The following is a 16,077-nucleotide window of genomic DNA, read 5'->3' as shown; positions in this document are numbered from 1 at the left end:
ATACAAAGCATGCAAAGGGCTGGGATTTTGTTTAAAGTATCTTTAATATTAATTTCTCACTTTGATAGTAATTTCCCATTTAAATGCTTTCTTCTCTACAATCACCCTCTTTGTTTTTTCAGTCTTTTAATTTTACTGAGGCTTTCAATGGCTAAGTCAAAGATCTCTCTTGGCAAAGGTCACATTGCACTTGAAAATATGTGGGTTATTGCCAAATATCTCTTTTTGATATTGATTTCTAACATAATTCCACAGTGATAAGAGAACAGTCTCTGTATGATTTCAATACCTTTAGACCATTACATTTTTGCGCCTTGTTCTATGTCCTTGGATATCTTCCAATGTCTCCTAGTTTACTGTCTATGGGAACTTGAATAGAATCTGTATCCTACTGTTGTGTGAAAATTGTATAAATATTAATTATGTTGAATTGGTTCAGATTGCTTTTCAGGTCTACTATATCCTCCTACTTCTCTGTATATTCATTCTATTAATTTTTAAGAGTTTGATATTGAAACTCCAACTGAAAATCTTCATTTATCTACTTAAAAAAACAATTGCAATATATAGTAGAACTATATGTAACCTTGTTCTGTATTTTGCAAGTCTCCTGTAAATGTTTCATCATACTTTCATAATTTAAAAAAATTAAAATAAAAAAAGCATGTAAAGGGCTTAGCCTCCTTCCTGCTTGGTATAAGTGTTCAACAAATTTTAGTCCTTGTATGCAGATAGACATGGGCAAGATTATATACACAGAGCCAGGCAGCCAGCGAGCCTGAAAGAGAAGATAGTCATTATTATTCCATAAAGTAACCCAGCAATCAGGGCCAAAAGATAACTGTAGGTTCATTTAGCGTGTTGCAACAGAGCCGCCTGATGAATCTAGTTAAAACCTTCTCAAGTGGTATTTTAATCAGGCCTATCTTTTCAGAACAATGTCTAACATATGCTCTCCAGAGTACAGAATGACCAAAGGCCAGGTAACAGGAGCTAACACTGTCCTCCTGAGGAAGAAGCTTCCTAGTAATACACTGTTTCATTTCACGTGTCTCCTTGGTGCTCACAGTCTCTGGTCCCGGCCCATTGGAGATGCCCAGTAAAGGGTCCTTGAGGAGTATGGCAGATCCCCCACACCGAGGACACCACCATGATGCATCATGAGCAGGAGGAGGCTGTGCACGCTAGGAAACACACCTGGAAAATTCCCGCCACCTTTCCAAGAGAGATGAGTATCTTGAAGACAATATTCTAGAGACCTCACAAAATCTATGGCCCTTGGGGTGAAAAAGAAAAATGTGATCAAGGAGATCTACTTCAGGGTTTCTGAGTATAGAATAGCAACTTGGAAATCTCTCCTTTATGCCACTTGTTGAAGTAAATGTGTGTGAGCTTGTCTTGAATATGAGCTTTGCCTCAGACTGGTGCAAACATGCAAAAGCCTCACCTTCCACCTCATCGATGAAAAAAAAAAATAAAATAACCATGTTCACCAACCACTTCACCCAAGTACAAAAAAGACTCTGGATACACCAGAGAGAGATCTGAAACACCTAGCAGATGAAAGCTGGGGCAACGGGAAACCGAGCTGAAAACTGTTACACTCAGCATAAGAGCTGCAGCTACAAGTAAAGACACCTCGGCCTTCGACAGAGGAGCCTGCGGCTGCGGCAGTGTGTGCTTCGAGCTCACACATCCACCAACAGGCAGGGAGAGCACACACTTCCTCACACACGCACAAAGCGACTTCAAGATCAACAAGCACATTCTTTTAACCCCTGCTGCAGCTTCCTGCTTTCTACTTGAGAGCCTGGGTCCCACTGCCCTTCACCTAAGGTCACCCCCTAAAGCAAGCCAACGCTGCTTGGCGACCCAAGCCATGGGTTCAAGGCCTCTGCCTTTTGAGAGTCCTTTGGCCAGTTGTGAAAAAATGTCTGTCTGTGGATACATGTCAGGAGAATTCAGGAAAAGGCTGCTAAGAATATCTTTGCTGGACTCATATCCACTGCTGTCTGTCTCTGATGTAAGGTTCCAAAAAAGGGGACACTGGTCAGTAAATCCAACATGGGGGAAACGAACCCCTATGAAAGAGCCCACATCTGCCTCTCATGGGTGGCTATCTTTCTCTTCCATTTCAGGTGTCAGGAGGGCAGCCATATTTTTAAAAAAATATATAACTATGAGGATTCCATCCGTGTCTCCTACTATTATATCTCATATTACAGTCTATTGTGGTCTGTGCAGACAAAATATCCAAAACTTGGAAATGAAACCAAAAATGATCATTGTGTGAACTTTTAATGTCATGCTGACGTATTTTCTAATAAGCACGACCCTGCCGAAGGGGTTATCTTATTCTCTCTGAAAATATATCCTAATTTAACTCACACTTTATTAGGGTATTTTACAATTCTATAAAATTCCTGGGGTAATGTAGAAAAACAGTAAGATAACGCCATTTTCTTTTTTTCTTTTCTGATAGAGATGATAACCCCAAAGGTTAAGATTTTATTGTTCTCTTCAGGTATACACTGCTCTATTTAACATGAATAACCAGCAAGGACCTACTGTCTATCACAGGGAACTCTGCTCAATGTTATGTGGCAGCCTGGATGGGAGGGGAGTTTGGGGAAGAATGGATACATGTATATGTATGGCTGAGTCCCTTCACTGTTCACCTGAAACCATCACAACATTGTTAATCGGCTATACCCCAGTACAAAATAAAAATGTTTAAACAAACAAACAGAAAAAGATCTTACTGTCCTCTAAGATATGGGCTTCCCTGGTGGCTCAGCAATAAAGAAGCCTGCCAATGCAGAAGTCGTGGATTTGAACCTTGGGTCAGGAAGATCCCCTGGCAGAGGACATGGCAACCCATTCGAGTATTCTTGCCTGGGAAATGGCATGAGCAAAGGAGCTTGACAGGCTACAGTCCACAGGGCCTCAGAAGTCGGATACAACTGAGTGACTAAACAACAAAAAACGCATGAACCCATTTTGATCTTCCTTTTTAAATTTTATTGAAGTATAGTTGATTTATAATGTTATTTTTGCTTTGATTTTCTTTGAATATTCCTTGTCCCATGGACTTTTTAATCAGTTCCCCACATCCTCACAGAGTAAGTTTTGTTATTCTGCTAGTTCTTCCGTTAAATGAGTTCAATAAAACTTTGACACATGCTCTCTATTGGCATGTTTTTGACAATCTAAGAAGGAGTCTTTGATAGTTCATGGACCCAACAATCAAATCATTCCCGGGAGATTGAGTTCTGTGCTTAAGGACCCCTCAGCAGTCAAACTCAAAGGTCAACTATGTGAAGACCACCAGACTCAGGCACAAATGAAGCCCCAACACAGGTGGGATTCCCCCTCATAGAGGCCACAGATTTAAACAGAAAAACAAATATGTTGAAAGTGAGTGAGGGCAGCAATTCCACTCCTCAGTTCAGTTCAGTTCAGTTGCTCAGTCGTGTCCAACTCTTTGCAACCCCATGAATTGCAGCACGCCAGGCCTCTCTGTCCATCACCAATAAATAAGAGAAATGAGTGCCTGTCTCCACAAAACACTCAAACTGGAAACAATCCAATGTGCATGTATAAGAGAATGGATAAACAAATTACAGCATACTCATAAAATGGGATATCACACAGCAAGAACAGCTGATAAACACAACCTTTTGTTGTGTGAAAGTAGACATATATACAAGAGTACATACTGCATGACTCTATTTACATGAAATTCAAGTATAGGCAAAACTAATCTATGATGACAGATTACTTATGAGAAGGGGAATGACTTGGAAATGGCATGATGGAACTTTTTAGAGAGACAGAAATAAAATTCATCTGGATGATGGTTACAGAGGCATGCACTTATATAAAAAAATATCAAACTGTACAATTACGACAGCATTTTAGTCTATATAAACTGCACCTTGAAAAATGAATAGATTTTTTTAAAAGAGAAGGGATCAAGAAAAATGTACTCTAAAAGAAGTGGGTGAGGAGAGAGGTAGTGAGAAGAAAGGGAAGAGGGATTCTAAAAGATTCTTCTTCCACATGTACAGTAAATCAACTAAATAAGAACTAACTAAATAAAAGAAAAAGAGGAACAAACCCAAAAGGCCATGGGGCCCGGTTGGGTACATTGATGAGCACCAAGAAATAGCTCAAGAGTTGGGGAAGCCCAGATAACTTTGTGTTTTGTTTTGTTTTTAATTTTATCATTGCAAACCAGGCATCTTCTTAATGCTGGAGTGGTCAGACTGCCGGGTATTTTTCCTTGAAGAAATTGAGACAATACAGAGTTGAGGGTGGATATTGAATCCCCACACTTTAGGCGAGCAGGTTCAACTGGGACACTGATTAAGGACCTGATAAATGAATCAAGAAAACGCTTAAGATAAGCTCTCCGATGATGGTCACGTTGGCATAAGGCACACAACTAAACAATGGGATACCACAAGATTACTCAATTCTCTCTGGGGAAAAATGATTCTTAAGCTAAATAAGGCATGTGTAAACCTACTTTCAAAACTGTGAACTTATACCAATATGATTATTACTACCTAAAGATGTATTTTCAGCTTCCAGAACTCTCTATGGCAGTGTTCTTTATTGTTCAGCTCTGCTGCATCCACCTACTGGATTTTCAATAATAGGCCTAAAACATTCCCAGTGGGTGAAGACTTCAAAATAGAATCAGCCATCTGAAAGAAGCGAAGTTTCTTTTTCTGCCAAATGTAACAGCCACAAGTGGTGCGGCCCCAGCCGCTCCTGCCACATCCTCTCTGGCACAGGTGGACCAAGCACCTCCCAAGCATGCGGCTTCCCCTCCCTGGAGGTGCTCAAGCCAAGGTGAGACAAGTGTCAGGCAAGGGCAGGGGCTTTCAGGCCAAGGCCAGGGGAGAGAGTCCCTTCCTCCACCAGTAGCAGGGACAGCAGTAGGTGTCGGTAGGTGGCTGGCCACATGCTAAGTGACTTTGGCACATGGTCTCCTTGAATCCTCAGAGGGCCCTGATAGGGTGGTCGGGCTCGGGAGGGAGGGAAAAAACAGATGGCACACTCGGATTAGGTAATCTGCAATGGGAGGCATAAAGAGACTTTTACAAAGTAGGTGAAGGAGAGAGACACTCCGAAGCAGGAGCTGAGGGCTAGAAACAAAGGAGCCCCAGGTCTGCTGAGATGATGTAGGGAAAGGAATGTAGAAAAACGATTTGGTGGGAGCAGCCACCATCTTGCAGAGGGACATGGCCAAACACAGGCCAGCCTGGGGTGGGGTGCCAGCAGGATAAGCCCTGACGTCGCTGGCCTCCCCTCTGCCTCAGACATCTCCCACCAGCCTCCCCTTGAGACAAAGCCCACGGGCCATGCTGGCCTGGCCCAAGGCCCAGCAGGTACAGAGGGGCAGACAGAGGCCCCGGCAGTGGAGCAGGATCTCGGTGATGAGCCCCAGCTCCCCAGCACCCCTGGGGCTCTTCTCGAGCATGCCCTCCTTGCCCTGGTGCCCACCAGCTTCCACAAACACTTAATATGACCCACTATCCCTGAGCAAAGGCTAAGTTCAAAGTTTCTGAGTCTGTAGATTAGTGGTTTGGAATAAGCCAAGGACACAGTAAGGGGCTTCCCTGGTAGCTCAGATGGTAAAGAATTGGCCTACAATGACCTAGAAGACCCAGGTTCCATCCCTGGGTTGGGAAGATCCCCTGGAAAAGGGAATGGCTACCCACTCCAGTATTTTTGTCTGGAGAATCCCATGGACAGACAAGCCTGGTAGGCTACAGTTCATACAGTCACAAAGAGCTGGACATGATTGAGCAACTAAAAGAAAGAACACAGTAAAGGCTCTCAAAACAGGGCCCACCTTCTAAACTAGACCTGGAGTCCCTCCTTCCCCTGGTCCTCCCCTCCTTCCCCTGGTCCTCCCCTCCTTCCCCTGGTCCTCCCCTCCTTCCCATGGTTCTCCTCTGTCACTCCCTCCTCCTCCATCTGCACGCCAAGCTTTGTCTCTTTTATCTAGAAAATTTCCCCTTCCAACTCAGAATGTGGCTCAATGCCAAGGATGGTCCTTGCCCCAAAATTGGGGTTTAGCTGGGAAGGGCAAAAGAATTCACCCTCATTCACTCATCAATAGACTCAATCCCTGGGGCCCAGATGTGAAGCTGTTCTCCTCTTAAAATGGGAGAGAGAAGGCTGCCAGGTCCAACCATAGTCCAAGGAAAAAAGTCTATCCTCCCACACTGTTCAGAGCAAGCAAGGTTTATCAGCCTGGAACCCACCAAACTCTCCCCAGCTTTCTGCACACCAAGGAGAAAGAGCACAAGAGAGGTTAGTAGGATCCTCTGAGGCAAGATCTTGAAGAAAGATGAAACTGGGTTTCCATTTGTTCTACACCGGGTTGGGGGGGGGGCTGGGGTTACTGATAGAGGGCCCAGGGGGTGAAGCCTGGAGCACCTCACTGTTCTTCCTCAACAACTCCTCCCATGTCGCTCACGTGGCTCTTTGATGGGGGCACCTGCTTCTCTGGGCTCAGCATCCCCCACACCACCTGCCTCCTGATGGCCCCAGGTCTCAGGCATGGTCTGGTGCCACCGGAACTACAGCAGGGGCCCTGGGGACTCCTGCACGCCACCCTCCCTACCAAGAGCAGGCCTGTCTAGCCCGGCACTGGGCGGGAAGGTTACGGTCCAAGGACTTTTTAGACCTACATGGTATTTCCCACTGGGATCAGCCCACAGGTGATCTGTTTTTAAATCTAATTCCAACTATTATTTACAACTGCATGGTATGAAATGTCTCAACATGACTGAGTTATTCAATACATTTTTGTAATTAACCCTTCAGCAAAGGCCACCATTTTCAAAACCTTACAGGAAAAAAAACAGATTTTACTCAAGGCTTCATGACCACAAAGGGGGAAAGGAAAATAATATTGTTCCTATCAAAACAGCAATATGATGTAAAGATGGAAACATGGCACAAAACTGCGTTTAGTTTGCTACTTGATTTAAGTGGTCAAAACTGAGTTTCACCTTCACTTTGGATGGGATAGAAAAGGGCAAGAGTCTTTGAAACTATCAAAGCATACACACAATTAAAAGTAAAACAAGTAAAGCAAAAAAAAAACTTTACATTTTTCTAGCATTGTCTAAGTGATACACAGTTTGGAAAGTGAACATCCTGGGCCTTAAAGAAAGTGAATTCAAAACAAGTATCCCCCGATATCAAGGGCCAAGCTCTACGTGCTCTTCTTGACAGCACATGAGATGTCAAGCTGTCAACTCCTCCCCTGGGAGGGTCCCAGGAAATTCCTCAAGTGCCCCCACACCTTTGGCCAGTAGAACCCACATAGGAGACAGGAAAAGGGGTTTTCGCTTTGTACTCACTCTTACAAAGTTGTCAGGGAACAAACCTCTCCTGCCATTGATCTGTCCCTCCCACCAGCCTCCATCCTCCTTCCTGATGTTGGTGATGATCTCACCCACGGTGATCGTCAGCTCATCGTCGTGCTGGGCCTGGTAGTCAAACTCCACTATGGCCTCCACTGGAAGGAACAGGGACCAAAAAAGAAGAAGAGCACTTTAGATCGGATGTTGGAGAAGTCCGAAGCCAGCAGCACCGGACAGTCAGGAAAGTCCTATTAAAGGGGCTTCCCCTCTACCAATACTTAAAATAACAGGGCCACCCACAGCAGCCCGACTTTGGTTAACCTGAGGCCTGTAGCACAGAAGCCACAAAGTGCTGGTCCGTGGTCAGGCACCAGCAGAGTGGCCTACAGGTCTCAGGACCAGCAGGGGCTTCAGAGGGGAAACCACACAATGACAGAAGGATGACAACCCTTGTGCACCACCCTGCCCCCAGACGCAGCCCAGCACCATTTCCCCAGGCGAAGAGACTGCAGACCACGACAGGTGCAAGTCTGGCTCTCGGGTGCCCTCTCTCTCATCAAGACTAGGTGAGGCTAACCTCCCAGCCTGAGCTGTGCAAAATGTAGGTGATGATCATTCCCATGCTACAGAGATAATGCCTGCCTCTCACAGATAAGAAGATGGCTGCTTAGGCAGCAATACCATTTGCAACTGTTCTCCCAGCCCACGGTGATTTTGTACACACAGTAATAAGTGGAGGCAAAAAATGAGGCAGAGAGGTCTTCTGGTACCCATGCAAATTAACAGAGCCAATCAACCCAGAGGTTGACTAATTTATCCACACACAGATTAAACTGTTCATCTGCTCTTCAGGGTTCACCTCATGCCCACCTCAATCTCCTGTCCTTTTTTCCTTTTTTTACTTGCAGCTTGATCTGAATGAATGAATAAATGGATGGATAGACAAATGAACAAAGGGTGAATGAATAAATACAAGGGTAGTAAAAATTAGGTGAAATCACAAGTGGTGAATTAGCAACTTAGAAATTACAGTAAAAGAATAGAAGAGGGACTTCTCTGGTGGTTCACTGGCTAAGCCTCTACACTCCCAATGCAGGGGGCCTAGGCTCTAGCCCTGGTCAGGGAACTAGAGCCCACGTGCTGCAACTAAGACTCAGCATAGCCAAATAAATAAAAATAAATATATTTTTTTAAAAGAGTGGAACATATGTACACTTATTGCTGATTCATGTTGATGTCTGACAGAAAACAACAAAATTCTGTAAAGCAATTACCTTTCAATTTAAAAATAAATAAATTTTTTAAAAAAAGAAAAGAATGGAAAAGTTAAATGAGCTCTGTAAGAAACCCATATATAAAAATGAACTCAAAATGGATCATTGGTCTAAATGTAAGAAGTAAAACTGTAACATTTTTATAAGAAAGCACAGGAGAAAATCTTAGTGATCTTGGGTTTGGCAAAGATTTCTTCAATAGAATACCAAAAAAAAAAAAAAGCGCAAATGACTTTTACAAATTTAATATACAGGGGTAGGTTTTCCAGGAAAAAGGCTGGTAGGTGAATGGGGTCCTTGTCAAATACATTTTGCATATATATCCATTGGGGATAAATTCCTAAAGTGTTTCCAGATGAAACAACCCCATCCACCCAGACTGGTGTGCTTATCTCGTCCACTTGTAATGTCAGCTAACCCAGACAGTTCATAAGCAACTCAAAGCAGAATTTCCTTTCCTAGATTATTTTTTCATTCCAAAATTAGCTGGCTGACTGTGCTGTCATAAATCTGTCCAGGCTGAAGTTGAGTTGTGAACCATTTTCATCACTTATCAACAGAAAGTAAAAGTGTAAGAGCATAAACAAGGCAACCTTTTCAGATTTCTCCTGGTTCCTGACAAATACAAAGGCAGAAACACTGCAATTTTCTTGTATCATATGCTCACACCAGCAGTTAAAACGAGCCATCATAACAATCAGAACCAGGTCGATCAAAAAGCAGCTTTCTTCAAATTACCTAGACAAGGATCTATTGAAGCTTTGCTATCAGAACTGAGATTACAGTAACCACTGTTTATGTGCCAGACACTTTTCCTGCATTATCTCACTTAATCTTCTGATGCCCATCTTCCCAATTAAAGAACCTGAAGCTTAGCAAAGCAGTTAAGCTTATTTTCTGAGCCAGTGCTCTCCAAACTGAGATGCACTCACTACTTGAGGAATTAGTTGACAAGATGAAAAAAAAATGAGTTCATTCATTTTAATTTTAAAAAGAGAAAAATTCAACATCTCTAACATTCCATTTGCAGAATGACACTGGCTCCTTCACCCAGCCTCTAGGTCAGGCAGTCTGGGATGCTCCAAGGGCCCAGAACAGCCTGCAGGACAGCTGTGTCCCTTGACAAAAGTGGCTGCCAGAGTCAGCACCAGCTTTCAGCTTCACAGGGCACCCCACAGTTCTGAGAGGCCTCTTGGTAGAGCCTCTTTATGACTATTACCCCTTTTAACTAAAATCAGCCTCGCTAAATGGATGAGAGACTTGAGAAGATTTTGTAAAGAAAATAGGGGTTGGAGATAATATTCAACAAACGATCATGTCAGCACGAAAACATGGTGGTGCTGCCACTTCAGTTCCTAGATGGAAGCTGTCAGCCATGTTGGGAGGTGAACACAAGGACCAGCCAATCAGCACAACACACTCTGAGTTATCATGACAATTTGTAATTCGGGTTTTCTCCCACTCTTGATACAAGTTTAAGTTACCTAATTATAACATGGAACTGTGGGGATTAGCAAGTTATTTAAAATTATGTACCTGAGCCATGAAGATAAATGTCTTCACTTTTTACCAATGTCTAAAATCATACAATAGTCAGTCTTATGTTTTCCAAAAGTTCATTAAACCTAATAATAAACATTTAGAAGCTTCTTTGGGGTTTTCTTAATCAATAAGTATAGCAATATATTTATACATAATCTATAAATACATATATGGAGATAGTAATTTTTTAAATATCAGGTATTACTCTTTTTCACAAGAATAGGATTGGAACACTGACCTAGGCTCCGCAAGGCTGATCCTATTGCAGTACTTAGAGATGAAAACTGAGTTCCTTTTCTTTAATTTTTTAATGCAGGTCATTTTTAAAGTCTTTATTGACTTTATTACAATATTGCTTCTGTTTTATGTTTTGGGTTTTTTGGCCGTGAGGCATGTGAGTTCTTAGCTCCCTGACCAGGGATCAAACCCTCACCCTCTGCAGTGGAAAGCAAAGTCTTAACCATTGGACCACCAGGGAAGTTCCCACTCCTAGCTTTTCTGATGGGGACAGAGTATCACCCAAAGTGGAGTTGGGGGGAAGCAATGCATGGGACCTGCCTGACGGAGAAGGGGAAGGAAGCTGCTCAAGGATCCATCTTGATGCTAAATTGAAACGGTGTGTACTTTGGGGAACTCAGAACCCCATCAACTTGGAGAACACAACTGTTGCTTCTTCTTTCCTAAACAGCAAGTCTCATTTTCTGCCTTCTCCACACTGGCTTTATCAAGGTAAAGCTGGAAGAGGACAAAGGGATCTGCTTCAAGAAGATGAGTCCAAAGAAATAAACAGCTGCTGCCTGTTGTTGACGGAGAAGGCAATGGCACCCCACTCCAGTACTCTTGCCTGGAAAATCCCATGGACGGAGGAGCCTGGTAGGCTACAGTCCATGGGGTCGCTAAGAGTCGGACACAGCTGAGCGACTTCACTTTCACTTTTCCCTTTCATGCACTGGAGAAGGAAATGGCAACCCACTCCAGTATTCTTGCCTGGAGAATCCCAGGGACGGCGGAGCCTGGTGGGCTGCCGTCTATGGGGTCGCACAGAGTCGGACACGACTGAAGCGACTTAGCAGCAGCAGCAGCAGCCTGTTGTTGAAAACTGGAGAGAAGTATAGCCTGGTTTTGCTTCCATCTCCTTCTTATGAGGAGTCCAAGAAGAACACAGCTTTACCAATGGCTGCTAGGAATAAGGCTGAGGATGAGGGACTAGGGGCTCAGGGATCTATAAAGCATAACTGAATAATTTTTAAGTGTTCCCAACATCCTATTGAGCTGGTCTTTCCTGAGTTACCCTTCCTTTAAACTCCCAGACACTTAATTTCATGCACTCTGCCTTCCTTCTGGGGCCAACTGGACTCTGGCTGTTTCCTTTCTGGTTCATGTGGCCCCCCGAGCCTCCCTGGGGTCTGGCACTGAGGCAACTCCATGCTGTGGTGGCTGTATGTGTGTATTGTGTCCTCCCAGTAAGCCTCTAAATACCTTCTGGGTACAGATGTCCCTTAGTTCTGTCGTGGCCCTATGAGCACCCATGACATACAGTAGGTACTCAACCAAGCTGTGAGAAACCAAGGGCTCGGTTTGCATTTGCATTTTATAATGGCAGATAGTTCTCTGCCCAATAAAGATGCTACTAAAATGCCAAGTGTCAATCACATTTTTGCAAATTGAGTCAGATCTTCAGTGCACGAAGGGAGCTTGCTATTTAAAGGATCCTGTGGTTAATTCTTTTGTAACATGAATAATCACTTCCTGCTTTACCTTTCCTGTCAAGAAGAATTTTTACATATCAAGTTTCTCTAAGAGGAGGAAACCTATGTATGGCTTTGTTACGAGCTCACAAAACATGTGGTTATGTCTCTCCTATCCCTTTTAAGGGCTCTTTCAATGTCCCTTGTAAAGCCTTCGAAAGGTTTAGAACTTTTGCTGTCCACTAAAGTGTCACTTGCCACATGTAGCTATTGAATACCTGAAATGTGGTTCATCCAAATTGAAATGTGCCATAAAATATACAGCAAGTGGCAAAAACTTATTAGAAAAAAAAAGAATGCAAAATATCTCACTAGTTTTTATATTGATTGTATGTTGAAATGATACCATTTTAGATGTGCTAGGTGAAATTATTCAGTTTCAAGTATTATTCAAATAAAATTCACTTGTTTCTTTTCCTTTTCTCAATGTGGCCACTAGAATATTTAAAATCACATATGCAGCCAGTATTATATTTCTATTTTAGAGAGACAGTTTAGGATAATACTCGGCAGACAGTATCTCTAGATCTCACAGAGCACAAACACAGTCAAAATACGCACAGGAGCCCCTGAGAAAGTCTGTGGCCCTAAAACCCATTTCCTTGTCTTCAGGAAGCTGCCACTAGGAGAAAACCTGACCTAAGTTGTTTTTTTTTTTTTTTTAAACAGTACCCTTTGGGAAGCTACCTCTGGGCATGAGCACAAAATTAAAACATTAAGCTAAATAAAATATATCAGAGGTATAATTAGGCCAACAGTAAACAAAATCCCATATTTAAAGACACCATAAATTATAAAACTTAAGGATGTCTCCCTGTCAGAAAATACCACTCTCCAGCTGCCTGTGGTGCCAAGAGCCAGCCTCCACACGTCTGCTAAAGCTACCATCGCTGCAAAAGCCAAATCTACAGTTAACCTAAGTGCACAGAAAGACAGAAGCAGAGCCAGAGGAGATAAGAGATCTGCTCTGAAATGCAAAACCTCCCCATCTCCGCCTTCAAACCTGCTGAGATGTCTCCTCCCCCCAAAGATGAAATGGGTGGTTTTTAACTGTCGGTTGGCTAAGCCAGCTGCCAAGCAGCTTCTCACAGCGACCAACTTCTCACGGTGGCGGTGGTGTTTCAGCGGCCCCGCTCTGTGACCGGCCCCTCCCTACCTCTGTGCTCTGAACTTGATCTGGGTGCTAACCATGCCCTGCCAGCATTCAAGGGCGGCTGGCTCCAATCAGACAGCGAGCTCCCGCTGGGAAAAGCCCTGCTCCTTTCCAGGATTCCACCTCCCTTGCCCAGCATCAACTTGTGTTCCAGCCCTCTGACTGAAGAGAACAGATAGAAATCAAGAAGTACTTTTTCACCAAGAAAGTTTTCACCAAAAAAGATCACAACTGCCAGTCATTAGAGATAGAAAGAACACGAGTTATCATCTTGTCACATCCTTTTCTTAACTTTACAGATGAGGAACTGAGGCCTGGAATGTTCTGTGACCAAGGCTTACAGAGCTAAATAATGGCAGCATCATCAAGACTAGGATTAAGCTCTCCTGCCTTACTGTCCAGGTGAGAGAAGGGAAAATTGAAAGTAAAAAAAGGAGGGGAAAACTGAGACCAGTAAGGTACACACTTCCACAGCACTGGCCTTTTCTCTTTCTTTCTTTCACCTAAAGCATAGTTAACAGGATATCCAGAAAAAATTTCACCAGCCAGGAACATATGAGAACCTATGTTCAAATCTACAGAGACAGAAAACAAATGAGTGGTTGCCTAGGGCTGGAGTGGGAACCGGGCCTGACTGCAAATGGCTAGGAGACATCTTTAGTGGGGGACAGATACGTTCTAAAATTAAATTCTGGTGAGAGCTTCACAATGCTATAAATGTATTAAAATCATTGAATTGTATACTTTAAAAGGGTAGAATTTAATACCTCAACATAGTTTTTAAAAAGACAGTCTGTGTAATGTGAATGTTGGAATTTATGATGGCAGAGATTTGCTCATCAAGGTGGTTGCCTGTGTGTGTCCCAAGGAGAAACCACTGCCCACCCAGGAAGGGGAAGCCATTTGGGGAACTTTCCCCTCCCCGAGGAGACATCATCAGATGGGACCGTCCACCCACAGGCCGGCCCTGCCCTCTGGCAGCACAGGACTCAACTACCTCACACAGCAGCTGTGACAAAGGCTGGAACGGGCTGCAGCAGATCCCCCAACAAGGCTCCTAGATGAGGTGGGGACTCTGGGGCTGACTGGTTGCCATCTTTTCCAGACTTGAGCCTCCAGTTTTTTCTTCTACCCTATAAACCAGCCCATGGCCTTCCAGTAAATCCTCTTCCCTATTTTAGTGAAAGGAGAATTGGTTTCTGTTGCTTTCAGCCAGAGAACCCTAATGGGTACACTCAAGCATCAGCTTTTTTTAAAACTTTTTTGCTGCCCCAAGCAGCATGTGGGATCGTCCTTGAGCTGAGATCAAACCTGTGCCCCCTGCAGTGGAGGCATGGAGTCTTAACCACTGGACCACCAGGGAAGTCCAAGCATCAACTTTTTAATAACCAGACTCTTCCAAACACAAGTGTGCATGAGGCCTGGTTCTCATCAGCTCATGGTTTCTCGGCAGCATCTGGGCTGAGGGTTTGGGGACCCGCACTTCCCAGGTGAGGATCTCAGGCAGCGCAGGGACTTTCAAGTCCAACAAAGCTGACCTTGACACCAGCCACGTTTTCCTTCGGTGTCTTTACAAACACACCACTAAGGGGCACCAGGCAAACAAGGGGGTCATGCCTAAGGCTTGAAACTTACAAATTGTGCACTAGCTCCCCCAAGGAAGAGATGCTCAGAACACAGACCTCAGTGAACCAAGAGCCACTGGGCTTGAACTCTCTCCCCGGGTAGCAGGCAGTGAACCACTGTCTACAGCAGCCAGTAGCAACTCCCAGAACTGGGCATCAGCAGGGAAGTGGTAAAGAGATGAGATGAGTGGCAAAGGCAAGATGAGAAAGAAGAAACCCAGGTGGGAGAGATAAAAAAAGGGCCACTGCTGGCTTCCTCAGACAGCCTTGAGGACACCTGTCATGCAGCTTTCTAAGATGGCCCGAGGAACCCCAGCCTCCCAGCCCATCTCCCTGCTCTTGTCTCCTCTGCCTAAACGTCTTTACGGAGGATGTGAGGAAGAGGAGAAAAAGCACAGGATTTGGAGTCTGAGATGCCCAGGGGTGAATTCCAGCTTGGACATTCAGTAGCTGTGTGACTTGAGACCAGATACCTTGCTTGAGTTCATTTCCTTTGTGCTTAAAATTGGGAGATGATCTACTCACTGGATCATTGCGAGGCAGAGGGACAACGCCTGTGAACTCCTTCCTGTACACAGAAGCTGCTCCACGAACGACAGCCACTAGTCCTATAGGCCCTGATGCTGTGAGGGTTTCCTGGGTCCATCTTCCCGGTCTGCCCCCTGGAATGGGAGCCCTTAAAGGACAGATCTGACCATCTCCTCCCCTCATCTGGTCTCTGGCACACAGTATGTGCTCAACAAATGTTGATGATTGAGTACGTCTGGAGAAAGTGTCACCCCTAAACCAGAGCTTATCACTCAGCACAATGAAACGCAGTTGCCACTGGGAGCCTAGTTGTTAGGCCAGAAGGCTGGAAAAAGTCAAAGATCTGGATGACTGGACAGTCACAGAACAAGAATGGTGCACTGGGCCAAGCCTTTCGGGTGCACTGGGGTCAACCTCGACTCCATGCTCTCCCCTGCCATGACAGGACCACTGCCCCTGACAGTAGAAGGGCACTGAATTCAAGCCGAGAATGGGGTACAGGGCTGTTCCCTCAATGGGGAAGTGCTTCACAAAGCCAGGGGTTAAGTTCCTTGCCGCCTGCACTAGGAAGCCTTCACCTCACCAGGGCTTCAACCAAGAAGCTAAGAACAATGAGTTATTAAACACTTCCCGACTAAAATTAACCCTTGCAAACCTCATGCACAGCTCTCTTAAGAACATGCATTTGACAGATGGGATAAGAATACCTTAGAAAAAGCCTCTTTAAATGAAAAAGGAAACAGAGAGAAAGTATGCAGATAGTTTTGCAGGTTAAAAAAAAGGAGACTAAACACAATTGATTAGAGTTAGATAAGT

General features: G+C 44.3%; 1 protein-coding gene across 6 annotated transcripts in view; it reads right to left on the bottom strand.

The window, feature by feature from the left end:
- SH3KBP1 (SH3 domain containing kinase binding protein 1) overlaps positions 1–16,077 on the bottom strand; it is a 350,398-nt gene that overhangs the window by 298,347 nt on the left and 35,974 nt on the right. For all 6 annotated transcript variants that reach the window (XM_081566026.1, XM_081566027.1, XM_081566033.1 and 3 more), the window contains exon 2: positions 7,389–7,546. In XM_081566026.1, the coding sequence (XP_081422152.1) occupies positions 7,389–7,546 (158 nt within the window). The remainder of the gene's footprint in view (positions 1–7,388; positions 7,547–16,077) is intronic.

This window comes from Giraffa tippelskirchi, chromosome X (assembly GCF_054371585.1).
Source record: "Giraffa tippelskirchi isolate mGirTip1 chromosome X, T2T-mGirTip1v1.2.pri, whole genome shotgun sequence".
Taxonomy (NCBI): Eukaryota; Metazoa; Chordata; class Mammalia; order Artiodactyla; family Giraffidae; genus Giraffa; species Giraffa tippelskirchi.
This window is presented reverse-complemented; position numbering and strand designations above follow the sequence as displayed.